The 24,958-nt window shown below is 41.1% G+C and overlaps 3 protein-coding genes across 8 annotated transcripts; 1 reads left to right on the top strand and 2 right to left on the bottom strand.

The window, feature by feature from the left end:
• LOC110977037 (ras-related protein Rab-24-like) lies at positions 1-5,507 on the bottom strand. 3 transcript variants are annotated; one of them, XM_022230800.2, is made up of 10 exons: positions 5,410-5,507; positions 5,059-5,113; positions 4,372-4,614; positions 3,995-4,063; positions 3,296-3,374; positions 2,097-2,164; positions 1,524-1,623; positions 1,195-1,245; positions 862-906; positions 2-457 (listed from the first exon to the last, which is right to left on the bottom strand). In XM_022230800.2, the coding sequence occupies exons 3-10, from the start codon at positions 4,474-4,476 to the stop codon at positions 396-398; spliced, it is 579 nt and encodes a 192-aa protein (XP_022086492.2). In that variant the 5' UTR covers positions 4,477-4,614; positions 5,059-5,113; positions 5,410-5,507; the 3' UTR covers positions 2-395. The 3 variants fall into 3 exon arrangements, with proteins under 3 accessions (XP_022086495.2, XP_022086492.2, XP_087001330.1); XM_087145204.1 differs by lacking the exon at positions 5,410-5,507 and having other exon boundaries at positions 5,059-5,215; XM_022230803.2 differs by lacking the exons at positions 3,995-4,063; positions 5,410-5,507 and having other exon boundaries at positions 1-457; positions 5,059-5,219.
• LOC110977033 (NLR family CARD domain-containing protein 4-like) lies at positions 5,416-10,875 on the top strand. The gene is made up of 3 exons (XM_022230793.2): positions 5,416-5,563; positions 6,137-6,219; positions 6,816-10,875. Exons 2-3 carry the CDS (start codon positions 6,192-6,194, stop codon positions 9,080-9,082), a joined length of 2,295 nt encoding a protein of 764 aa, XP_022086485.2. The 5' UTR covers positions 5,416-5,563; positions 6,137-6,191; the 3' UTR covers positions 9,083-10,875.
• A 1,771-nt stretch (positions 10,876-12,646) lies between these two features.
• Positions 12,647-24,876, bottom strand: LOC110977073 (ras-related protein Rab-24-like). 4 transcript variants are annotated; one of them, XM_087145201.1, is made up of 10 exons: positions 24,772-24,876; positions 23,783-24,055; positions 22,494-22,526; positions 19,733-19,801; positions 18,131-18,209; positions 16,416-16,483; positions 15,877-15,976; positions 15,722-15,772; positions 15,419-15,478; positions 12,647-14,583 (listed from the first exon to the last, which is right to left on the bottom strand). In XM_087145201.1, exons 2-10 carry the CDS (start codon positions 23,900-23,902, stop codon positions 14,513-14,515), a joined length of 651 nt encoding a protein of 216 aa, XP_087001327.1. In that variant the 5' UTR covers positions 23,903-24,055; positions 24,772-24,876; the 3' UTR covers positions 12,647-14,512. The 4 variants fall into 4 exon arrangements, with proteins under 4 accessions (XP_087001327.1, XP_087001326.1, XP_087001325.1 ...); XM_087145200.1 differs by having other exon boundaries at positions 24,511-24,851; XM_087145199.1 differs by having other exon boundaries at positions 24,657-24,851.
• Positions 24,877-24,958: the final 82 nt, after the last annotated feature.

Raw genomic sequence — 24,958 nt, 5'->3', positions numbered from 1 at the left:
GTTCGATTTGGATGCTTCCACATTTATTTGAATGGATAAAATCAGAGAAAACGTGTTTTCCTTAGAGGTGCTCTTTACAAGGATGAGATTGACCGATGATAAAATAGCTGAAAACAGCTGAAACAAGACATAAAGAAGCTGAACAACCTCCTATACTTTTGTAAACAGCTAGTGAGGGAAAAAAGCTTTAGTCAGCTGAAAAGCTGATAAATCTCACCCCTGTCTTTCAGAAGAAAAAAAAAAGTATAAAATTTACAAAAATCCTTGAAACAATCACTATACATCTAAAAAGCAAAATATAAATGTGAAGTCAAATTAATTTTTCTGGCACAAATCTCATAAAGACGGGCAGAATTTATTGCAGTTCTTACTGGATGTACACATGATAAGACTGGCTAGCTGGGGCAATAACAGCAGCATTTACGCTTGTTGTTAAAATCTTCCAAATGTTCAGATGCTAAAGGGGGAAAATTACAAAAAAAAAGAAACTTTATTTGAATTGCAAATGGATGTGTAAGGTCCTAAGAGATAAAAAAATACTGATGGCTTTTGGTGAAATTACTAGCTCTGATCTGAATTACATATTGCTCGCATCTATCAAATTTACAAATACCATGTGTCACAGTCTTGTTCCAGTGACAACTTAACATGATAAAAAATGATAGCAAGTTTCTACTTTTTGCCAAAACATTTAGTTTTGAAATGGTTTGATGCCACAGTAAGCACTTTAAATGAATGGCAGTTCCAAAAATGTGCTCCACAACACATGCACATATAATTCAGTCAATGAAATATTTCACTTGTTCAGATATGACTTCAGAATATCGAAGAAATCTTAAAACAAAGAAATCTAAAACTCACTTGTGTCATAAGCAAAATCGCTGGCAATTTTAAAGAAGAGTTCCTCTGCAATTACAAGAAATAAAAATAGCAAAAACAGTGTTTTAACAATATTTGTTTGGTCATACATCCTGATGGTTGAACTCAAAGACAGATTGCTAAGTACATGTATAGGCAGAAATTTAGCCCAGAAATGATTCTTGTACAGCATACTAGTTACAGCTAGGCACAGTATCTTAAGTACAGAAATATACATGAATACCGGCTATACTGAAGCTTGAAGAATTATAAGCATACAATTACAATAAGGATTACCAGTGTAGCCACTTTACGAACGCTCAGTCTGATACTTACTGACATTGTAACCAGTTTTACTTGAAGTTTCAAACACTTCTGCACAAAACTCTGTGGAGAAAACAGGTTTATTCTTTTCAGTAATTCTGTTCAGTGTATGTTGATGATTCTATTGGCAAAATGAAAATGACAAGTTTTCCAGCATTGTGATTGGCTAATCTATCAAGGTAGTTAAGGATATTACACGGTTCAACAGGACGGACATTTTACACACCACACACTATAAACCATAAGAAAGCACAGCCCTCGAGTCACATTTTGCAAAGTCTCCATAATCACAAAGCTTTAGACAAGGTAGAAAAGTTCCAGTTGAGAAAGGGTTTGAGTACCGTCAGCATAATATGCCACAAAGTCACTGTCCACCTGTCTTGCCTCTCTGCCCTCCTCCACTAGGTCAAGCTTTGTGCCACACAGATAAATCTTGCAAAACTGAAAGGAAAAAGTAATTAAAAAATTAGCAATGGAAGCCAAACGTCACCGCAATAGTGAAAGTTCATCCCTGTCTGCATCTGGCATTCATTCTCTATAAAATTGTCCCGTTAACAATGAATTAATTAAGTCACCAACGCATTAAAAACTTGTTTGTCACTTTATGAATAGCATACTTCATTTAAACAACTTCATTTTGAGTAAGCCACAAACGCCCAGTATACATGTAAATCAAATTCATCAAACCAGTGAAGGACTGTTTTAGTATAAGGTTTGGCTAACTCTGACGATCAGTGTCATTGCCAGACACCACATGGAAACAGTAATATACAAATTATAATATTTTATCCTTACAAACATTCCTGGATTGGAAAAACATCTGCTCTGGATGTCCTGCCAGCTAAATGAAAACTTCCCCAAACTGGAAAGCATAACTTTACGGAATAAAAAAATCTAGCTGAGCAAATGAGTACCTCTTCGCTCTTCTTCACTTCTTCCAACCAGAACCTCACCTTGTCGAAGCTGGTTGGGTTTGTCAGATCTGTAAAGGTTAGGAAAAAAACAACAACACAAGAACGACTCAAACTCTTACAAATACAGGTGTACTAACACATGTACTGAATTTGGCCCAGGGGTTAAGATTAATGAACACTTCCTAATCACCCAGTATTGGCTAAGTGAAACAAATTTGAACATAAATAGGTACATGTTATCAAGTACACCTGAAGATCTACATGAGGGTTAAATTGTTTTCTTGTCAAAGTCAAGTTCTCTGAATGATCCAGACACTCCCGGTGAATGATAGAGTTGCCTGTTTAACATTCATGTTGGGGGCCGTCCATAAAGTACGTATGATGCATGAAATGCCGTCTTTTCAGATCCCCTTAAGCCCTGTACATGTACGCATTCCACATCTTTTGACTTCTCAGGGTACAAATGTCACAGTACATTGTACGTCTACTGTAGTACTGTTATTCGAATGACAGAAGTAAAAACAAGTTTTTATATTTGGTATTTCTTTATTAACAACCCTGGGAGATATTTACTTGGCAGCATGAAAAAAAATGTTGTTAAATAAAAACAGCCAAATTATCCCAGTACCTTTTTTCTCTTATGCACGTAGTTACTTTGCACCTTGTGTTTCAATAAAGGAAGGAAAAATACTGTTTTCCACCTTAGAAAAATGATATTGTATTGAAACTTGATTAGGTAATAAAACTAATAACCTCCCAAAAATCAGCGGTCGATTTTTACTCAACCGTGGGAATATTACAGGGTTGTAAAATTTTAGCCATAATGTAATACATTACACTTCTGCATGGGTGAGGGCACCTTTGCACTTCCTGCAGACGCTGCCGGTCTTTGTGTCAGGAGTAATGCGGCACTTTACTAATAATGGACGTTGGCACGAGAGCATAAATGGTGGCTGATTCTGGTATTTCTTTGTTTGAGAAAGTGTACTGATATCATGAAAATTCATCAAAGGTAAATATCGGTTTAGGTACGGTACGCACTGGCTTGAGCCCTCCCTCCCCTCTGTATGCACGGTGTACGCAACGGCACCAACCCCCCCCTTGTGCATACGCACTTTATGGACGGCCCCTTACCTGATATCCTCCAGACCTTAAAAGCAATAGTTGTTCATCTCAGATGGCTGAACGCACACACTCACCATAACATAATACGGCAGCCTGAGCCCCTCGGTAGTAAAGCCGACTCACGGCCGTGTATTTTTCCTGCCCTGCGGTGTCCTAAAAATACAGAGTAATCTCTTTTATACATGTACCTCAGACAGTCTCCCTATTCAACAACGAGCAACTTGACTGTGTATTAACATCTGATAATGCCCGCTGAGTAAGTCAAGCACTGGTGCCTGGCTACAAGACAATTTAATGGATTCAGAATGGTCAAGAGTCTGGGTGCACATGGCTCACCACTCGCATGCCAAGTCCATATAGGGAGATTCTTTAGGACAACTATAAAAATAAAATGGACAGGGGTGCTTGGGAAAATGAAAGCAATTCTATGACAAAATCATTGGAAATGCGTCATATGTTGACTTCTTTTGACTGTCCGACTAAAAAGGGATTTATGAATTTGAATAACTCAGGAGACTGAACGCTGATAATCAGTTGCATCCATTCTCCTGAGCCGGTCTTAAACGCACGTTTAAGATCAGCCAAGCACATCATTTTATTCCCTTGTTAATTGCGGAGAAACTGCTGAGCGACTTGTGTCCAATTCACACCAATGTGAATGCAGTCATTGACGAGTTTAAAGATGAAGCCAATTCCTTCCTAAAATGACAAACAGTCAATCATCAACATACACTGTACGCTTGCAGTGATTTACATTACTGACCATCACTTACCCAAATTCCCATAACCAATTTTCTTTTGTCCACTTTAACTTCCTTAGTACAATATGCTACGCCAATTGTCTGTGAATGAACAAACATTACATAAGTTGTCCATACAATAGGATAGCTTTATTTTCTAGACTTGAATAATTTAGAGATTTCGCTTGAGTTTTTTGAGAAATTGTACATGGGTAAGCAACAAGTACAAATACGATGAAATCGTATTATATTTAAAAAGAAGAGCCTTTAGGCTCATTTAATTCTCGTATTCAGTTCAGGCAGATAAAAAAAAGTTGGGCATGACCAACTGCGTTGACAAAGTTAGGACAGTAGGAATTAAACAGATCCATCGACTGGAGTGTAGACATGATCAAGGTTTGTTCACTTGCCGCTTCAGCTTCCATGAATCTGTCACTGTAGTACCTCTCCATCAGGCAAGTCTTCCCTCCACATGTATCGCCTAGTAGCACAACCTTAAAATCCGGCCGTCTCATCCTTGTCTGGCTTTTACTGGAATCCACACAAAGGACACTACATGTGTGCCGCTTTGCTCATGGTTCTTTAGAGACACTTGACGAAATGCGTTCTTGATCTTCTGAGTCTAGTGTCCTCTTTGCCGGGGGACGTCATTTCTGTAAAGATGTCAGTCTTCTGTTAATTTGGCAGGAAAGAGTTCCATATGCCGACGCCACTTGACATCCGGTACATAAACTCTTTAGACTGGTGTTCTTTGAGAGTTTTTTCTCAGTAAACTACTCGGTATTTTCCCTCCTAAATTGAACTTTTCTGGACATGTTTTTGCTTTCTGATGGCTAATTAAGTAACTGTAGTGACTAATTACTGGGATCCGTATACAATTACTCTCAAATGTGAGAAAATCTTTATTCGTTCATAACATCGACACCAACTCGAATTCGAGCAAGGCTAAATTGCGATTTCTAGCTAGCTAATCTACTTCCGGAACTGTGAGGCATACCAGTGCATATGCATACTACGGAGTAGTAAGTTAGTAGTTAAGGAAGTTGTCGAAATATTCCTCCATCACATTCCTTTGATGTGATTAAATCTTGGCTTACCGGGTTCAGTTGTCCACTCCAAGCGTCCTCCTTTTAAAAGGAGAGGTAATCTACACTAAAAAATAAACAAAAACCAAACATTTTCACAAATAGAAGTATCGGCTACTGCACTGGTGCCGTGGTGGGAAAGCTAGTTCGGTCGACTGGTTCCCGACCCATGTCCTTGGGGTTGCGCTCTGTACCAGTTCCCTTGCTCGAAAGACCGAGAACCAGGCTGAGACAGCGCTCCGGCTGCTCGTGTTGTTGTTTTTTTTTCATTTGGGGTTTCCCCCAGCCCAGCCCACTGTTTGATGCATTGTAACTTGATTGTCTTTTGACGAAGTTTACCAACTTACTAACAAGGCCACCTACCTCTATGATTTACAGTCAGCCGTGTGAACATCATCAATAGTACTTCGAACTAGTTCAGCCTTGCTCCGTCGGCCAGACCCTCCGTGCTTCGTTTTCCGAATTCCGGGAGCATTGCTGAGTTGAGATCGGCTACATAATGCACTGAGTGACACACGTAGGTTCGACTTCATGTACATGTAGCTTTGAGTGCTTACCATAGACCTGGAGGATTGCTTTTTCTCTTTCAGGCATGTTCAGGTCTATCATGTCTATGGTGTTACTCCCTGGTCATCTGCTAACTTCCAGGATAAGTAAAATTGGCCGGCCATTTATACTAAAAGGCCGGCCAAAGAATAAATAATAGCAAAGAAGCTAGTACATAATGTGCCCCAGCATTACTTCCACTTCCACCTGTTAGGCCGTACTCCATGGAACATCCAACAACTTGGAGAAAATTAAGCTATGACGGGAAGGTAGCATTTGTGACAAGACTCTTTGAATGAACTTTATGGGTACTGCCAGGGTTTCTTCTGGGGGGAAGGGGAATCCACTTTTTCGGGGGGAGGGGGGTTGGATTTCTGGGGGGCAGGGGAGGGGGAAGGGGCAGAGGCAAAACACTCGTCAGCTACGACCAGATAAACCGTTAATGGTGGTCAACTCTGATGGTGCAAATTTTTCCGGGGAGGAAAGCGTTACCCTTTCCCCACTTGCCAAGCTCATGATGAACTGTACTCTCCTTCCTCCACAGTCGTCTTTTCAGGACAGTCAGCGTACATGTACATGTACCATTAGGCCAAGCAACAATGGGAGGGAAAAGCAGTAAATTCCAGGGTATGTTTGTGTTGATTTCTTTCAATCAAAAGCACATTTTGTTATTAATTCAGCCCAGATCACAGCCTCATTTTGGTTTGGTAAATGTTTGAATAACTTTTCATCTTTTGAAAAAGAGTGTTATGTCAGAATTAATTTTACTCCTCAAAGTTAACACAATGCAACAGAAGGAAATTTAGTTAATACAGCTTGTCTAGCAGAAAACAATTTCAGATTGAGCTGAATCATTGAGTTAAGATTTTGAAATTCAAATGTAATTTCTCATAAAACGTGATGCAACGGAGTTTTCCATTAAGTAGCTGAGATTTAGCTTTAAATCCTGACCAGAAAGCAGAAGGTACACTCAAATAAATTGTGAACTCGTTCAAAGGATTCAAGGGTGCCATATTAGCTGTTCTGCATAATACCTTAATGGTGCATCAGGCCTGAGTTTACTGTTAGGGATCTGATGAGATACATGTACATGTGTTTAATGATGAAAATGAAAATCATTAACTTTTATTTGGGGCACTTAAGTTAAGCATCGCCCTTTTCGGTAAAAAAGCTAGATCTTTTGTTGGACGTTACTTTGTTATACTCTCTGAATATTGCTCCAGGACGAACTGTTGTGGAGTACTGTCAACAGCAAATTATTCAGTACTACCAGGACACAACCAGCACCATGCCTGCACATCCCTTGGATCCTTCCAGGACCGTGGACATTGACAAGTTCTTTTTCGATTTGGAGCTCACTCAACGAGGCAAGCAAATAACCCGCAAACACCTCACCTTACCCTGGGAGGAGCGGATTCTGGACAGAGTGGAGCATGTATCCCTCAAGACATGGGAAGACTTTTTCCGGGTGGAGAAAGTGGGCGGCATCAAGGTGCTCATTTCGGGTGGGGCAGGATTTGGCAAGTCAACGCTGTTACTGAAAATTGCAAATATCAGCAGCGTGCGTACCAGCAGATCTCCGCTTTCCAAGTTCAAGTTTGTGTTTTGGGTGAAGTTGAGGCAAATGCAAAAGACGAGCTGTGTTCTTGATGCCATTTGGGACCAAATCATGCCCAAGGACACACAACTGGGGAAGGCGGATTTGAAGAAGCTTCTTGGTGATCACGAAGCAGAGACTGCATTTTTATTCGATGGCTTGGATGAGATTCCCCCAGATATTCTGAAATCTCCGGCCCCAGAAGATGGGTACAGCATTCAGGATGTCTTGTATAATAGGGTCTTGAAGAAAAGTTTTGTCTTAGTGACAATGCGACCGCACATGGTTGACTACGCCCTGAAGGGATACCCACAATATGCCTGCGTTCAAACATGGGGGTTCACATCCACAACCGCACACAAATACATTACGGCATATTTTGCTGAAAAAAATGCCAGCTCGACAGCAGACAAACTGATATCGACACTGAAGTCCAGTCGGTCTTTTCAGTCACTGGCTCAGATACCAATCATCTTGCATTTTATGTGCATCATTTGGGAAAACCTGGGGAAGCTGCCTGAACGACTGACGGAGCTTTACACGGAGTTCGCCGAGGTTCTTGTCAGTCGCCAGTGTGGTGAAGATGAGGATAAGAAGCTGCTGATGACTACACTTCTGCGTGAACTAGGACGAGTCGCTCTGAGCGGGTTGCTCGACCCCAAGGGAGAAAGGCTCATGTTCTCCTCTGAGGAATTTGAAGAGGGCACCTTGAAGGATGGGTGTCGATTGGGCTTCCTTCAGCAGGAAAGTTTCACGAGTGGTTTGAGGGCCATGCGAGTGGCTACCTTCCTGCACAAGTCCTTCCAGGAGTACTGTGCGGGGTACTTCTTAGCCAATTTGCATCATGCCGACCAAGCGATGTTCCATGAAAAGTTGCGGCAGATGAATCTGAAAAAGATCTACGCCATGGAGTATCTGCTTCGGTTTGCCTGCGGCGTAGCATCGGGGTCTGAGGCTACTGGTCTCATCCTGGAACACCTGCAGAGGGAACTCGACCAGCGGAACTGTATTGACAAAAGCAGGCTGCATGGCTTGGCACGCTTGTTGCTGTTTGAGTCTGGTTCTGACAAATTGGCCGACAAGCTGCAACAGCCGGCTGAAGTGATGTGCAAGAGCCAGGAAGATTTAGCAGCATTGCAGCATTACTTGAAGTGCATTCCCAATCCACTCGAGGACACCAAGTTCGCTCTGCACTGCAGCTCCTACGAAGCATTGACATGTCTGAGGGAAGTTCTGCTGAGTGGCAAAATCAGGCCGGCGACCAGTCAGTCAGCCACCAGTCAGCCTTCAGACAGCTCAGTCGATGTCGAATACACCTTAGCTGAACGAGGCAACAAGGAGATGTCGCACCTGGAGAGAACACTTAAAGAGATGGAGGCAGAGCTTTGTGAAAAGGTACGGTTAACACTCTCAACTGACGAGAGGTCAAGCTTTGACGACGAGCACGTTATGGGACAGTTACCCAACGTGTCAAATCAGCTGGTGGAAGTCTGCTTGTACGGCGGATCACACAGCGATGCCTTTAAACTCGCAAATGCACTGAACAGATGCAAGAGGTTAGAGCACGTTGGCCTGTCCAACATCAACCTGCACGGTCAGGTGCGCGGGTTAGCCCCCCTAGCTCCTCCAACCCTACAGTCCTTGATACTAATTGCATGCGGGCTGGATGACGATGACGTCCCCGATCTGACCAGCATCCTCCCCGCCGGCCATGGTCTTCTGAGGCTTGACGTCCATCACAACATGCTCACTTTGAAGGGAATGAAAACTCTAACTGCTCATCTCCAGGGCCTACCCAAACTGAACACATTGTGGCATTTTTATGACGGTCGTGATGCCGATCGTATCAAACGGGTGGTCGAGCAGAATCTCCCAAATATTTACTATGCGTAATACAACAGCAAGTACTTTTAAGAAAAAATATTTAACATATGTTAAACCCCTCCCTTCAATAATAACAAACACTCAGAACTATTTATCATCGAGTCTCATTCAAAGACACAACTGGGTCTAAGATGAAGAATGGGTGGGTTGTGATGCCAGTGAGGTTCATAATTACAATCAGTAATTACATAAGTACAATATTTTTGGATAAAAATCAAGTAGTTAAAGAGCTTCTACTTAACATTTTGAGATGGCACCATTTTATGAGTGTTTTACAATGATTGTGTTTCTTGATGTTCAAGTCTGGTTCCGAGAGCCATTCAAGTGGATCTAGGATGGAAGAATGGTTGGGCCACATACAGGGCAGGGAGAGTGTCGTGAAAAGGACAAATACAGCATATGTCACACGTATATAATTTTCTTGATTTCAGGCTACATGTAATTAATTAAAACAATCTTTCAAATCTGGAAGTTCTGAGTTGAGATCATAACACAGTGACGATCTTCACTTCTGAAATAAAACTGCCCTTTTTGAGTGTCATATTCCATGATTGAACGTTATGAACAAGGTGTACCAGTAGGCAGGCATGGTGAGACAAATAGAAGTGGCGATGTTTTGTATGTATACATGTACATATCAGACTTATCATGGTTGGCTTCTCTAATCGTACAAAAGTACTTTTTTGTACATGTTAAATTTGAGCGAAAATCAAACTTGGTATTTCTCAAGCACTTCATGAGTTTGTAGTAGCCCCGAGTCGAATTTCTGTCATTACCTTTTTGTTTGTTACGTAACGTGAGCAGTGAAGCGCGTCGCCATTTCTCTTTAAATAGCCCCTATTGCCACGTGTCTCTCTCATTCTTTCCTGCGTTGCTGATGGTCACAGCGGTCGCTTCACTACTCCGAGTTCCTGTGCTTCTTTCTGGGTGATTCCGGTTGTTAATTTTCATCCTTTCCTTCGCGTTCGTCGTTGTGGTGAACCGGGTTGTTTGGCAGTAGCATACAGCTAATATATTCTGGTGAGCTACAACGACGGCATTTCATTTCATATCTTATTTTATTGGTTACCCAGGTAGTCTATTTGCTTTCCTTTTGATATAAAAATCCATTTACTTTAGTTTGGAAAAGAAGAAAACTGCATAAAAAAAACCCCACAAAAAGAGAGACTTCAATTTTTGTAATTTATTTTCTAAGGCGAAGTAGCCACTCTGTTTTCGGAGGTAAAGTAGCCTAAAATTTAGCACTCTGTAAAAGTTCTTGAAATACATGTTCATGTACTGTACGTGTACCTGTGCCCGCAAATGGATTTCCAAGGTGGGACTTTTTTCACTTCCAAAGATTTTGATAAAGTTCTGTTACTGTAAATAGGTGTTGTCATACAAATGAACATGTACTGTACATCTAAGTTATTTTTAAACACTCTTAGAGATGGCAGCAGTGGCGTAGCGGGGAGGGGGGCATGTTCCCCCCCACAAAGTCCCAGTACCCCTCAAGTGCCCTCCCACTTAAAAAAATAACGGATCAATGGATATTGAACAAGGCTGACAAAAACTCAGTTGCCCCAAAAAACCACACCACTGAAAGCTGGTGCCCCCCAAAAAGATGCTGGTGCCCCTTTGTGACCCCCCTACTAGTAAAATCCTAGCTATGCCACTGGATGGCTATGCCATCATTACATGTATTTTAACTGTGCCTGATGGAATGTATTCTTGCGCATAAAGTTTGAAATCAAAAGCAATCTTTTTCCCTACCTTTATTGCTCCATTTGTCTGTGTGGAAGAGAACATCTGTATACCATGTAGATCTTGTCCATGTTTGCATTGTGCTCAAGTGTATTTTATTTGGGGTCATACTATTTGGCGTCATCAAGCATCAACAAGTTATTCAAACATATTTATATGCAAAAATTTTATATTTTTAATATTAATTTTTAATCACATTCAGTGGATCACACTTAATTAAAATAACTAAATATTTGAATGTGAAACTCTGAGCGAGTTGGTTCTGGTCGTGCAGCCCAACCGGCCACCATCTTGTTTTCGCGTGGATGGGAGAGAAACGAAAGATGGCAGCCTAATACATTAAGAAAAACTTTGCAAATTGCGTTTTCCTGGGTGAATCTGGAAGAAAATGTGCTGTTTTCCTTACACAGTGGGGTCTGTAAAATATGATAAAACCACTTTGAAATCTTTAGAGGATAGTTTCAGGTTTTTGACACTTTGACGCTACGTGTTTGTGTTTATGCTTGTTGACGCTAAATGGCACAACTATTTTATTTGCAAAGAAATGGAAGGGACCCTTTCTGGCCTAGGCAAAGAGCTGTTGGGAGTATAGGTATTTAAAGTATGTGTAGTCTCTCTCTTTAAAGGAAGTTTGACACTGACGTGAAGGCACATCAGCCTAATTTTGGAAATGTATACAAAACAATTGTGTCCCAACATGGAGGAAGGACACCTCCATGGTCCCAACAAAGCTATTTTGCTCAGCCGATCAGGGCAGGGAATCTGAACAAAATTCAGTTTTTTAAAGACACGTGCACAGGAGGAATATGGTCCATCTGAGTATGTGACTGGGCTGGGCTGTGGCTAGCCCAGGAAGGACAGGAAGATGTCAGTTGTAATGTCCAATGAAGGCTGGTGCCCAACTTGGGCTAGGGTGTGTCAAGAATGTACCACCCAGTTCAATATCTGCTTCCCAAGAGCCAGCAGCCCACAATCAGCTAATTTGTGTTACAACTTACCTGTGGTCACTGTCCCTTCCTATTCTGGCAGTAAAAGATCTGTGCATCCTCCAAATGTGACCCAAGGTTTGAAAACTACATGCAAATGAGTCACAAGTCACCAGGGCAGCTTTTAAGTGAAAGCCCTGTCACGGTTGTAGCATGTACTGAGAGCCCTCAACAGATTTCACCAATGTGTTGTCCCTTTTCCATTCGGATGCCAAGCTGGTGATAAGAGCCCAGTCTTCTTTTCACACATACATGTAGACTAATCCCCTTAAGACATGTCTTGTGGGATCAGGTCACGAACTCCATGTATGCAGACAAACAAAAGGCCCAGGGAACTTTCAGACATCAATGTGCACTTTGAATGGCGGTGAACATGGATGTACATGTATTGGCTTCACGACAGAACTGCAGAATGAATTTAAAACAGTTCACCAACCATGTCAGTGAGAAATTTGGGCGTGCAGATTAAGTATAGAAAATGAGGAAATTAATAAAAGGGTTGAATGCCAGCCCTCCCAAAGTTGCAAACAGCAGTGTAATATTTCACGAAATTCTTTTGACAAGGGACATTGCACCTGTTAAAACTAATTTTACCAACATAGCTTAACATATGAAACAAACTATGGGACAGAGAGAATCCCCCCCCCGCCTTTGTTTTGATCATTGTTATACTGGAATCTCGGGAATTCTTTTGAGACATCTAGGGGGATGTGTTAATTGACAATAGGTTGGAGCGTGTACAGGGATTGGACTTGTTGGGGGGGTACCCCTCTGTCCCATTTCGTGCCTGGTATATAGAATAAGACTGGTCTTCTGGTGTCAGAGACAAGTGAAGAAACAGAACTTCTGTATCTCAAACTCATTTACTCATTGGCAAAGTAATCAAATTTACAGTTTAACTTATTTACAAGATGTGGCATAAGGAAAGTGGTCAGAAAAACAGGGCACAGTATCTGACAGAACGAGAAGGGAACATTCGGGAGATTACTTCACTGATCTCATGAGTTGACCGAGACATCAAGACCTTTTTTTTTATTAAAATGAACAAATATTGGTAAAAGGCCTGCTTATCTGCAAGAATTAGACAGATCACAAGACTATGTTGTACCTTTGAAGAGATATGATTTACAAACAGAATTTGCCTCCCAGTAACTGTTAGACAACATTCAGTAATTTACACAGAAGCATACTGTTTCAGGGGAAGGAATGGAGCCCCAAACTCTGACCAAACTAACAGAAGAAGTGAAAGCAAAATGTCATCGTAACTTCATGTACATTTGTGGAGCGCTAGAAAATAATATAATATACAATAATTGTCCTCATCATGCAATAAGAGGGAAAATATAAGTAAGCAATAAAAGCAAAATATTGATTTATTTCTACTAGATTTTAATTTTTTTTAATTTGATATATAAAACTTGATCCAAACATTTTTTTGTCTTTTTGTTCCACTGATGAATGAGTCCAACTACACAGCATCAGTTGGTCGGCTGTCCAGATTTAAACTTAATTATTGACAAAGACACTTTGCCTGGTTGTTTTATTTTGTTTGGTCTCATACATCGTACCAACCCATACTTCAATCGTCCACACTGATCCACATTTCCAGGGAAATGACTGTCATTTTGGCATCAACAATGCACAGAACTGTCATTCAGACAATTTCATTTTGCTTAAACCCAGGCAGCACTTACAGCTTGAATACACTTTTTCCACAGAAGTGTCAAAAGGGGGTTGTGGTCTGAATAGAATGTGTTTGCCAAAAAAAAAGCTCTTGTCCGAAAACTACAGCATACATGAAAAAAAAATTTGACCAGAAAGCAAAGCCAAAATTTATCGCCCTAATCAAAAAATGTTTTGAAAGAAAAAAAGTATAATTAAACGGTGATTTAAAATTACTTAGAATTTAATTAAAATCAAAAATTGATTCCTGTGTCGTTCTGCCCTTGAATAGTTTGACGGGATTTTTTTTACAATACAAGCACATGTCAACGTTTCCTTGGAAAAAAAGGGTAACCGTGAGTGACAACTGTGATTCAACCTACATGTATGTGACTTCAAAGTAGTTTGTTCACCTCTGATATAGAGGGGATAGACTTGCTCGACAACATTTAAGGAGAAGTAGTGCTCAACAAAAACTGGCAACACTTGTGTCTGCATTGATTGAGAGGCATCAGCCAACTTGGTTCAGTACTCCCATGAGAAAATCGAGGGAGAAAAATATCAAAACAGAAAGTTGCCAGGATCCACTTTGCGCCTTACTTATCAATCGTCAAACACAATCTGTGAGTGCTCCGCGTCAAGTCATACAGTGGGGCTCGAGACTACTTTGGGGACTGCAGAGAAATCCACGATGATTTAAGCTGATGACATTTGGAAGTGCCGGGCAAGGGGTTCCGTAGCTCATCAGACAGAGTCAGCTTTGCAAGGTTCGTTTTTCTTTTACACTGATTGGGGACTCGTCTAGCCGTTTTTTTCATACACTCCATATCCATCAATTCTGAACGCCCCGTTTAAAAGAATTGGCAACGTGATATGAAACAATCTGTGATCGTAAATCTAAATAACAACTGCTGGTGATCTGGGTGTTGGGGCGCACATCTCTGTTCAGAGTCTTTCACTTCCACAACAGCAGTGTTTTGTGGCATAATTTCATCAGACATGGAAACAACATTGTGATTCTTGTGGGACGTACGCACGGTGCGACTTGCTAGCATGGACAGGACTCGGAGCGTTTCTGCTTGCTGTCCAGTGTGACTGTGTCCTGCAGAAGTTCAGAAGCTACAAAAGGAACAACAATAAAGACAACTTTCCTTGAATGACAAATGGAGTATCAGGCTTTCCTTGAATGACAAATGGAATATCAGGCATTTGAATGACAAATGGAGTATCAGGCATTTGAATGACAAATGGAATATCAGGCATTTGAATGACAAATGGAGTATCAGGCATTTGAATGACAAATGGAATATCAGGCTTTCCTTGAATGACAAATGGATTATCAGGCTTTCCTTGAATGACAAATGGAATATCAGGCTTTCCTTGAATGACAAATGGATTATCAGGCTTTCCTTGAATGACAAATGGAATATCAGGCATTTGAATGACAAATGGAGTATCAGGCTTTCCTTGAATGACAAATGGAGTATCGGGCATTTGAATGACAAATGGAGTATCAGGCTTTCCTTGAATGACAAATGGAATATCAGGCATTTGAATGACAAATGGAGTATCAGGCATTTGAATGACAAATGGAGTATCAGGCATTTGAATGATAAATACTATACATGTACTCCAAGTAATTTTTTTGCATAGAATTGGCATCCAGTCAAAATTCGAGTCGGCGAGGCGCAAGAGTGTTTTCAACTCAGGTCGCCATTTTTGTTTTATATCTGAACAGTGAAAATGATAAGACTCCCACGAACATTTTCTTTGGTGGGGGGAGAGGCATAAATAGTTAATATGCCGCAAAATGCATTGGGGAGTGAGTTTGTGGAACGTACCTCGTAATGCACATTTTTTATAACAAATGGTCAAGCTAAAATAGTTCAAAAGTACGGTACACGCACATGACTATAATTTGGAATATCTTCATTCAAAGGTATGTGAACCTCACCTGTGTCGTTATTCCTGGGCTCTCGAACGTAATCTTTAGCAATCTTAAAGAATAGCTCTTCTGCAAATTGCAAGAAACAAAGTCAAGACTTCCGTCAGTGTGCCTTTAGAACAGCATTGCTTCAACTAAACAACAGAAACACAGCTTTTTAGTATGTGCAGAAAAAAAAAGCAACGTCCAGTGTCAGTTACTGACAAAAGTCTCAAGGGCAGAGATGTGAGTCAATAAAAATACAGTACGGCTTCAAACAAAACTGAACCAACGATAGCATGTGTATCAAATATTGCACGTGCTAATACTTACTGATGTTGTAACCAGTTTTACTTGAAGTTTCAAACACCTCTGCATGGAGTTCTGTGAAGGCAAAAGGGTTTTACATTTTCAATGATTTGGCAAAACAAAGTCGGTCGTTCTGGAGGCACTGAATTCATGACAACGAACATTAGGTGTAACATTACCTTCCGCGTAATCTGTCACACTGTGGTAGTCCACCTGTCTTCTCTTCCTGTCGTCATCCACAAGGTCAAACTTAGTACCGCATAAATAAATCTTGCAAAACTAAAGGAGGAAAATAAATCACCAAATGATGGTGAAACTCAAGACAGCTCAGTGGCAAAAACCTGTCACTGTATGACAATATTTGTGTACATGTACATGTTATCAGTTCCACAAAACTTGCAAAAGTTGACAAACTTTCTTTAATTCACAGATAAGCCAGAATACTTAAATCTCTTGAACTTGCTGGAACCTCAAAGCTACCAACGGAAATCAACCGCATGATGCTAACCTGTTTAAGTATGACAATGACAAATCTTCAAACGATTTCATTCAGTGTAAAGCCACAGTTAACGAGTTACTAACCCTTCTAAACACTGCAACCTCTGGAGTTCTTCAAGATATCGGCTTTGGGTATCTCACCTTCTAAGTGGCAATTTATCTCGGGCTGAGAAAAGAAAAATCTTGTTAAAACTAGGCAAATTCTGAGCCAAAAACGTACCTCTTCATTCTTCTTGAGTTCTTCCACCCAGAACTTGGCCCTGTCGAAGCTGGTTGTGTCTGTAAGATCTGCAGGGATAAACAAGTGACAGAAAGGAGTCCCTATGATAGCTTAGAAGCAGTGCAAAAAAACCGCCTTTGGAACACATATAACACAACACTATACCTGGTGGAAGATTGGACAGTATTCAAAGGTCAGTGTTCAAAAATCCAGTTTCAATCATTCTGAGGGTTCTACTGAGAATATTTCAAAATAAGATGATTCAGAAAAATGAAATATAAAAGAAGCACTGAGGCATGGTCAATGATTCTATAAAGAAGTTAGAGTGAACAGAATATTTCCTTGGAAAGCCTGTCAAATATTTAGATACAAGATCGCAGCAAGTTTGAAGGGTACTAAACACACAGAAAATTTACTCAGCGCTCCCTCTCTCTTATCATGAATTTTGCATTCCAACATTCAAATTTGGAAAATGATATTCGAATATTCGATAATCGACGGGATATTCAGTAAAGCCTTAATGGATTAACCAACAATCCTGGCATTAGTCCCCATTCAGAATTTTTTTCACACATTCTGCTGAATAATCAACCGTGATTCATCAGTGGAAAAATGTCCAGATTAGAGTGGCACTGTCAGAGCTATCTTGAAGCTTGATTTGGACAGCGTGTGGTTAGTTTCTCTTTCCATTACCCAGTACTCTGTATGATGTGTAAGTGACCTTTGGGCATGCCGTCATCCTTTGAACAAACATGTCCTTTTCTTTTCAGCAATCCGTCAAAATATTTGCACAAAAGAACACAAACATGACAAAAGGTAGTCAATATGCTCCCGTTGCACCATCAGATAAAACATGTTTTTTTCTTGGGACTTTTTTGTAACCAGATGGGCGTCACATTTCAAGGGAAACTGCTGCTTTTTACTCACTTATAATTCTTTCATTTACAAACATACAAAGTTAGATTTCCATACAGTATACACATACACTCCTCTTACACTGTACGCTACATGTGTGCAACTCCAAATTCAAGTCTTGTCCATGTCACATATGATTCATGCGTCAATGCCACACAAATGACACTCCGTCATCATTCAACTTCACTTACTGTCACAACGTTGCCATCGACTTGTTTCCCTCTCTTCCTGGTTTGTGAGACCATTTTGTACAAGATTACAAACGAATGGGAGAGGAAGTGATTTGATGTTTTTCTTGCGGACTGATCCAACACAAATCCTTGAGCTGACCCCACTGTGTGTACAGTTGTGGTCGCAAGTAGACATATGTGTGAACAGTCAATTATTAATTACACTTGTTAGAACTCCCCTTGTTCATAGCTGGGTCATTCCATGAGGTTGGGGCACAATTTGTGACGGTGTCCATCGTTACGTGGGACCCGTATAAATGAACAGTTATTTCCCTGCATGTGGATTCCAAATTATACATCTTGCAAGCCTGAACACAGAGGTGTGTGTTACATGTACCTTTACAGAGTAAATGACCCTCTGTACAGGTCATGACAGTTGGTAAAAGTTACCCATGTAACAAGGACACCGTCACAAATTGAGCCCCAACCTCGTGGCATGATCCAGCTTCCGGTACCGTACTCTTTCCCTAGCCATTCAATTTAAATAAAGTACATGTACACATAGCGTACTGATTCATCAGCTGCCGAAAATGAATGGAATATCATTTTGGATAAAATGCACCCCCTTACCGTAACACACTATGGCAGCCTTAGCCCCTCGGTAGTAGATCCGGCTCATGGCTTCGTACCGCTCCGATCCGGCTGTGTCCTGATCAACGAGACAAGACAATGATGTCAGATGGATTAAATGGGAGTTGGCATGTGCCATTAGCAGGTTAGTAGACTGTGACGGACTGGCACAGGTGATGACAGAATTCTCAGTGGTTTCAGGCTGGGGGAACAGGACATAGGCACCGGCCTGAGGAGCCCTGCTGGCCCGAGGCAGACTTCATTTTCTCAGGGGCGGAGCAGAAATTCAGCTTGTCTAGCAAAAACATTCGCAGTTCAGAAATGAGGATCTCATTACCAACTGGCTCAACAGGTGTTGACTGGGGTACATTAATCTCCAGCATAAATTTTAACTATCACAAGAAACCGCAGGCATCAAAATGCTAATTATTACTATGAATATACATGTAACTCTACACCACTTCATTATCCACATGCTTTTCCGCATACATAAAAATTATCAATTTTCGATGACTCACTTGGGAACAAAACAGTAGGTGGGATGTTTTAAAGATGCGAAGTACAGTGTACATTCTAGTTTTTAAGCTATGAATCTCTTATCTTTTGGTATTTGGGTCATTCCATGAGGTTGGGGCATAATTTGTAATGGTGTCCTTGTTATATCCAAAACTTTACCACCTGTCATGACCTGTAGAGTAGGTCATTTACTCTGTAAAAATAACACACACCTCTGCATTCAGCCATGCAAGATGTATTACAATGTCAATTTGGAATCCACATAGAGGGAAATAACTGTTCATTTTAATGGAACCCATGTAACAATGGACATTGTCACAAATTGTGCCCCAACCTCATGGAATGACCCATTTAGCAGGCCATTCTACACAATGTTGGAATATATCCCCATCATCTGATTGGAGAACTGCTGATCAAGTGTCATTAAGTTATTCATGTATGTCTAACTGCATGGCGGAACTGCACCATGAAAACAAATGTTCCATTCCACTCGTAAATGGCAGTTCCATTTCCTGGTTCTTTCCCAAAAGAGGGACTTGAATTTCATTTGGTGACAGAGCAACCATGTTTACCACTGCCTCATGAATATTCATGATATGTACAACATGCAAACATCAAAGTGCTTAAGAAGATGTACATGTATCTTGGCAAAGGTTAACAACAGTTCAGCGTTTACATACATGTATGCACAGGGGTGGACATGTATTTTGAGATGTGTGCAAGTCAAGGAAATTAATCCCTCCCTGGGAAGCCATTAACAGTATCATATCAACGCAATGATCCGGATGTGGGCACAGGGAAGGAACTCATTCAAGAACAGCCCCGGACAACACACATGTAATTTTCTACACTAAAAGATGCGGTAGGCCTATACATGTGCATGTATATGCAATATTAAGAAAGACTGGGTAACTCTTATGTGATACTGCAGACTATTAAGGAAATTTCCAAGAGAAAAACTCAAATGTAACAGCATAATCATGTTTGCTTATTAATGATGACATAAGTTCTTGTCGTCTGTGCCCTAGCTCCTCACTTTCCTGCTTAAAATGTTTTGGTATTATTTCTCCTCTGACATGTACTCACCCACACTCCCATGGTGACTGTTCTGCCTTCCACTTCAACTTTCTTGGCACCAAAAGCTGCCCCGATGGTCTGCAAAGAACGGAAAACGGGAAACACAAGACATGTTAGAATGTGCCGTTTCCTTGTACATGGATAGAGTGAACACTGGGCAGTCTTCACTTTGGTCTTAAAATCGTATCCTGAATCCTCTGCAAATTTCCCCCCGATCTATGCTGAAAGGTAGGCTATGCAAGAAGAAGCGGAGAAGAGGGCTACAATTTGGGAATTATTAACATGTAAACAAAAATTCCAGTTTAATATTGTAAAAATATCGGCATGTCGAAAAGTAGCAACAACTTTGATGGGGAGATCCATTATCCCTAATCCTCTAGGATGTGTGTAAAATTCACACTGAAATCTGAGGATTGAGGACTGTTAGGGTTGAAGCCATTTATCATGTTTATGAATGAAACGGAATGTTGCAACAGAAGTGCAGCATATTAAACAAGGAATGAATGAGGAAACTAGCCAAAATTGAAAAATCACTGGGTAGGATAGCTAATGTCGGAGCAAATAAGGTGTTGAAGATATACTGTACATGTACATGTATGTGGTTGGAAGCTATTAACATGATTAAGGTTATTTTCTCTGGCTGGTACATGTAACTGACAAAAAAGTCTGCCTTGTCTATTAAACCTTGCCTTTTATACATGTACTAGGGCTGTGTTGAATATCCGAATATTCAATCAATTATCGAATATTATTTTTCTTATTTGAATATTCGAATGCAAAATTATTGGACAAAGAAGAAAGGCTTTCCCTTGTACATGAGAAAAATCAAGCAGATTCCAGACACTTTTCGCTGATATGCTCGCCAGCCCAATATACATGTACATGTAGAATCAATCTTGGAATACGGAAATGACTTTTTTACAGAAAAAAAGTGTATGTGCCAAGAGAGCATTCTTTGTGGTAATGATGGATGATGCAAACTGGTGATGCAAACTGTTGAAATAAGATCGGATGAAACCTTCATGACAATATTTCAACTTGAAATAAAAGTGAGAAGCTTTGGTTATAATGTTAAAAATTGTGTGTATTATTGCGACTGATTTTGTATATGGTTTGTTCATCAACAATCTGCCAGCCAGTACGAACGTGTATGCCAATTTTCGTTCAAACTGAAGGTCGAATATTCAAATACATGTATTCAGTTATTCAACTTGACTCAGCCCTACGCGTACATGTAACATGTATATATATACCTGTACACCGAAAAATGAGCGGACAAACGAAATGCACACAGTGCTCTCTACATGTAGGGTCGGCAAGAGGGACATGCACAGGTGGTAGTATGGTCACGTACGTGTACATGTATACATGTGCAATGCACCTGCAATGCACCTGCAATACACCTGCAATACACCTGCAATACACCTACAATACACCTACAATACACCTGCAATACACCTGCAATACACCTACAATACACCCGCTGTTGCAGTGACCAATCTGTTATCTTTTACCACCTCCCCATGACTGCTTCTCATCAAATGAACCTTCCCATTTCAGTGACACCGTTCATCCCACTCACTGGGGAAACTTGAAATTTCTCACTTGGAGACAAGCCGTTCACTCAGTGTGGCATGCTAGAGTACATGTATGTATCTGTGCTGCCACACATTTGTACACGTACATGTACATACATGTGTACATGTATGTGGCCGAGTTGCCTTCCGATCTACTGACTTCGCAGGTTACAATGTGTGTCAGAAAACGATCAATGCAGTTAGCTGAAGATTGAGGCACTGCTTTGTATATCAATGCGGCTGAACTGTTAAATTACAAAATTACAAGACTGCATGTATGTCAAACATTGTGAATTGAGTGAGAAAAATCTACGGCGGAATTACAAAACTCAAATTCAAACTGCTGAGATAAAATGGCAGCCACAATTGAACAACTGCACCAAAGACGAGGTACAGTCTGCAAGTAAAACAAATAAATCTGGATCAGACGGGAAAACGCTGAATAGAAGATCATTATGTACAACAGGCAAAGAAGAAATCCAAACCAAATGAAGGGCTACATGTAAATTATGTAACACATCATTCACAAAACTTGTTAGGCAGAAAATTTGAGAGATGTACATGTACAAGTTAAAGCAAGGAATTAGTGCCTTTCAATTGATGCTTTTTCAGTGCACATCGTCGGTATGCGTACATGTATGTAAGTTTTGGAGAGTGTCCATTTAAACGCACATGAATGAAATACAATAAACAGATGCCCATATTCATGTAGAATGGACTAAAAACACAAATGGAAAGGCACCCTAAGTCAGTAAAAGAAAATCATTCTACCAGTGTAATATACAGTAATTTGCCCAAACTCTGGAAGCCAACACCTAGGTGGGCAGCAATTTGACAGATGCCAGTCAGTGCAGCTCTACATGTAAACTGAATGGGCCTTGCTATAGAGTATGCTACTGTGGTTTATGCATGTACGACAACAAACGCTAAATTTTGGCAGACTTGGAAATCCCTACCCACAACAGCCCTGGGAGTTTATTGGTGGGGCAGGTGCAACACATTGCGTCTTCTTGTTCATTTGCATGTATACATTTGTTTCCCTCAAATCCAAAGCAACATTTCTCAGTGGCATCAGGCAAACGGCAGTGCAGTGAGCAAATGAAAAGGATCCGCATTGGAAGTGCTAAAATGCCGAGCGAGGCAAAGAACAGCCGCATCTCTCCCCCCAAAAGCATGCTGACAGGGACACTTACTGGTGAGTAAAAGGGGCTTTTCTTGGAAGCTCTCTACAAGTCAAAAGAAAATAAGCTGCGTCAATGAGGGGACAGTGGTAACAGACTACACACTACTTGGCACAGAGTTTAAAAACTTCCCTGCTTTGCACGTGTAACGCACAATGCATCATGTGAATGCTGGCGGCAGATGTTGCATTCCCTTGCTTCATCGCAATCTGCGACACCCAAGCAACCTCTGTGGCAGCTCGCTGAGTTAAATGCAAGCAAGGGCACGCCAGACCACGTCGTTGTTGTACTCGAGTACATTGTTCTGTATTCACACTCTCAAGAAAAAACTCCCTGTACTCGTACATGTTTTCCTAGTACTCGACTACAACACTGACAGACCGTTCGTCGGATTGGTCCATTTGAACAAATTTCGCCATCTGAACTGTGCAATTTGAATGCGTGCCAAGACAATCATGCAACAAACTTCAAATCTTATTGCATTGGCCATACTTTGCGGACATTTGCTGCTGTGACCTGCTCTATTTGCAGGCAAATTCAACACAATGGCAGTAACTCAAGGGATACGGCATTTGCGCTTCAACACAACCAGCATATATCAAGCCTCGTGCCATGCCCGGATCCTTCAAAATCCTCCAGGAGGTTGTGGAGAGTTTTGCAGGATTGAGGGAGGTCGGGCCTTGCTCTGTCCCAACCTCGTTCACTGCCTCAACTCTGTTCAGTGCGAACTTGAAGGCAGGCCCCACTTTGTTGATACAGATGGGCCTGCCTAACATGGGCAAACAGTAAGTATCATGAAAATGTGGTGAATATAAAACAAGAGGAAAGGAATCATGCTGAGTAAAGTAATGACAAAGTGCAAAAAAGAAATGGGCCGGGGGGGAGAGGGGAAGTGGGTTATGAAGAGGTGTTCATAATGAAAGCAATTTAGCCACCACACCTTGAAATACATGTACAGGTACATGTATGTATGAACATGTAAAACCTTTTCAAGAAGAGCAACAGCCTAGTTCTTGTCAATTTGACTTAACTGTACTTTTTTCTCATATTCAACTCTGCTGGAGAACCAAAGTCAGGCATGCGGCCATGGCGCAATGCTCAACCTTTCCAACAAGGGTTCCACTGGGTCCCTACTCACTGGAGGACGTGACATGATTCTGTAAGGCTAGCAAGTGTGACTCTTGAGGCAGATGAGGCAGAAAGGAATACACTCCAGGACTGCTGGAGGGCCACACCGAAGCCATGCAAACCTGGGCACAGGCCCTGGGTAGGTCTAGGGAGGTCGGGGTTTGTCTACTTACGTTTTGATAAGGAACATCCCCGTGGAATCTGTCATGGAGGTACCTCTCCACCAGGCTTGTCTTTCCTCCGTACTCCTTGCCCAGTAGCACAACCTTCAAATCCACCCGACTGCCACTCATTCTTGCTGTATCACTGGCTTGAATCCGAGCAAAAAAAACCCACTATGCTGCTCTGCTCATCGTTCTTTTACAGACACTTGTTAAAATACTTTCTGAAGTTCAACTTGGTTCATTCGTTGGTGTGGTGCCTCCTGGTGACTGAATTTCCCTTTTCTGTGAAGATGTCAGGGTTTAGTTAGCATGGTTAGCAACAGCTCAAGTACTGGAAGCAACATACATAAATGTAAAAATAAAAAGGCAAGCAAGTTCTACTGTTGTTGATGATGCACAGATTCAGTAGAACAATACTGCAATGTCCAAAATATTTGGTTCAGCTTTTCTGTCTCTATGGTTACAGCTCTTGTCCGCTTGGTTTACTGTTTTCACTTATTAACACCAGCATGCAGGTGTAGTCATCATGCATGTGACTTGTAAGCTGTAGTACTAGGCTAGCACTGGTTATGCAACTAAAAAAAACTAGGCTATTTTAACATGTTTAACTTAGGAAGGCTGAACTCAGTGCTGAATGATTGTGTACAAGGTGTGAGAAAAAGCGCACAGAACAAAAGTTCATAATAAATTGTGCCACCAGAGGAGTTCTAGTCATCACCATAAACATCGACCCTTACTCGGTGTCGAGATTCGAAAATGTTCGAAGTACGGATTCGGGAGTTCTGGATTCGACACAACATGCACAGCCAGCCACACCGTCAGGTGACTGTAGACGTAGATACTGACGAGCAGAAATGTGACATCAAACAGTGTCAAATCTTGCCTTTTCTGGTTCAGTTGTCCATTCCAAGCGATTCTCACGATGCTTTACGATCCCTGCGCTTTCCGTTGGCCATTTTATAATCTATAAAGAGTAGCAATCTGCGCTAAAAACGTACCATATTTCAAGGAACATATCTCGCAATTTAGCAAAACGATGACTCGCCCTCTCTTGTGTCAAAGGTCAATGTAGCAATTACATCAGGGCGCGTGCGCACTGTTAAATTCATCGGTGAAAGGTGAATGAACTTTCAACCGTAAACAAATAACTTATAGTCTGGTTCCTAAATAATGGCGCTTCCAGCC

The sequence above is a fragment of the Acanthaster planci genome, linkage group LG13, assembly GCF_054643075.1.
Source record: "Acanthaster planci isolate LZ-2023a linkage group LG13, COTS_SCS, whole genome shotgun sequence".
Lineage (NCBI taxonomy): Eukaryota > Metazoa > Echinodermata > Asteroidea > Valvatida > Acanthasteridae > Acanthaster > Acanthaster planci.
Note: the sequence above shows the minus strand (reverse complement) of the source record. Positions and strands in the feature narration are given on the sequence as shown.

What these genes read in the sequence shown, in the direction of transcription:
- LOC110977037 (XM_022230800.2), bottom strand. Translation starts at nt 4,476, where the DNA reads ATGAGACGGCCGGATTTTAAGGTTGTGCTACTAGGCGATACATGTGGA. An exon ending in GATTCATGGAAGCTGAAGCG is followed by an intron (nt 4,064 to 4,371) that starts GCAAGTGAACAA and finishes GTTCATTCACAG; the next exon opens with ACAATTGGCGTAGCATATTG. An exon ending in TAAAACTGGTTACAATGTCA is followed by an intron (nt 907 to 1,194) that starts GTAAGTATCAGA and finishes TTGTAATTGCAG; the next exon opens with AGGAACTCTTCTTTAAAATT.
- LOC110977033 (XM_022230793.2), top strand. Translation starts at nt 6,192, where the DNA reads ATGGGAGGGAAAAGCAGTAAATTCCAGG. An exon ending in GAAAAGCAGTAAATTCCAGG is followed by an intron (nt 6,220 to 6,815) that starts GTATGTTTGTGT and finishes ATATTGCTCCAG; the next exon opens with GACGAACTGTTGTGGAGTAC.
- LOC110977073 (XM_087145201.1), bottom strand. Translation starts at nt 23,902, where the DNA reads ATGAGTGGCAGTCGGGTGGATTTGAAGGTTGTGCTACTGGGCAAGGAG. An exon ending in GGGATGTTCCTTATCAAAAC is followed by an intron (nt 22,527 to 23,782) that starts GTAAGTAGACAA and finishes TTTGACTTGTAG; the next exon opens with AGAGCTTCCAAGAAAAGCCC. An exon ending in GCCCAGGAATAACGACACAG is followed by an intron (nt 14,584 to 15,418) that starts GTGAGGTTCACA and finishes TTCCTTTTGTAG; the next exon opens with CTTCTGAACTTCTGCAGGAC.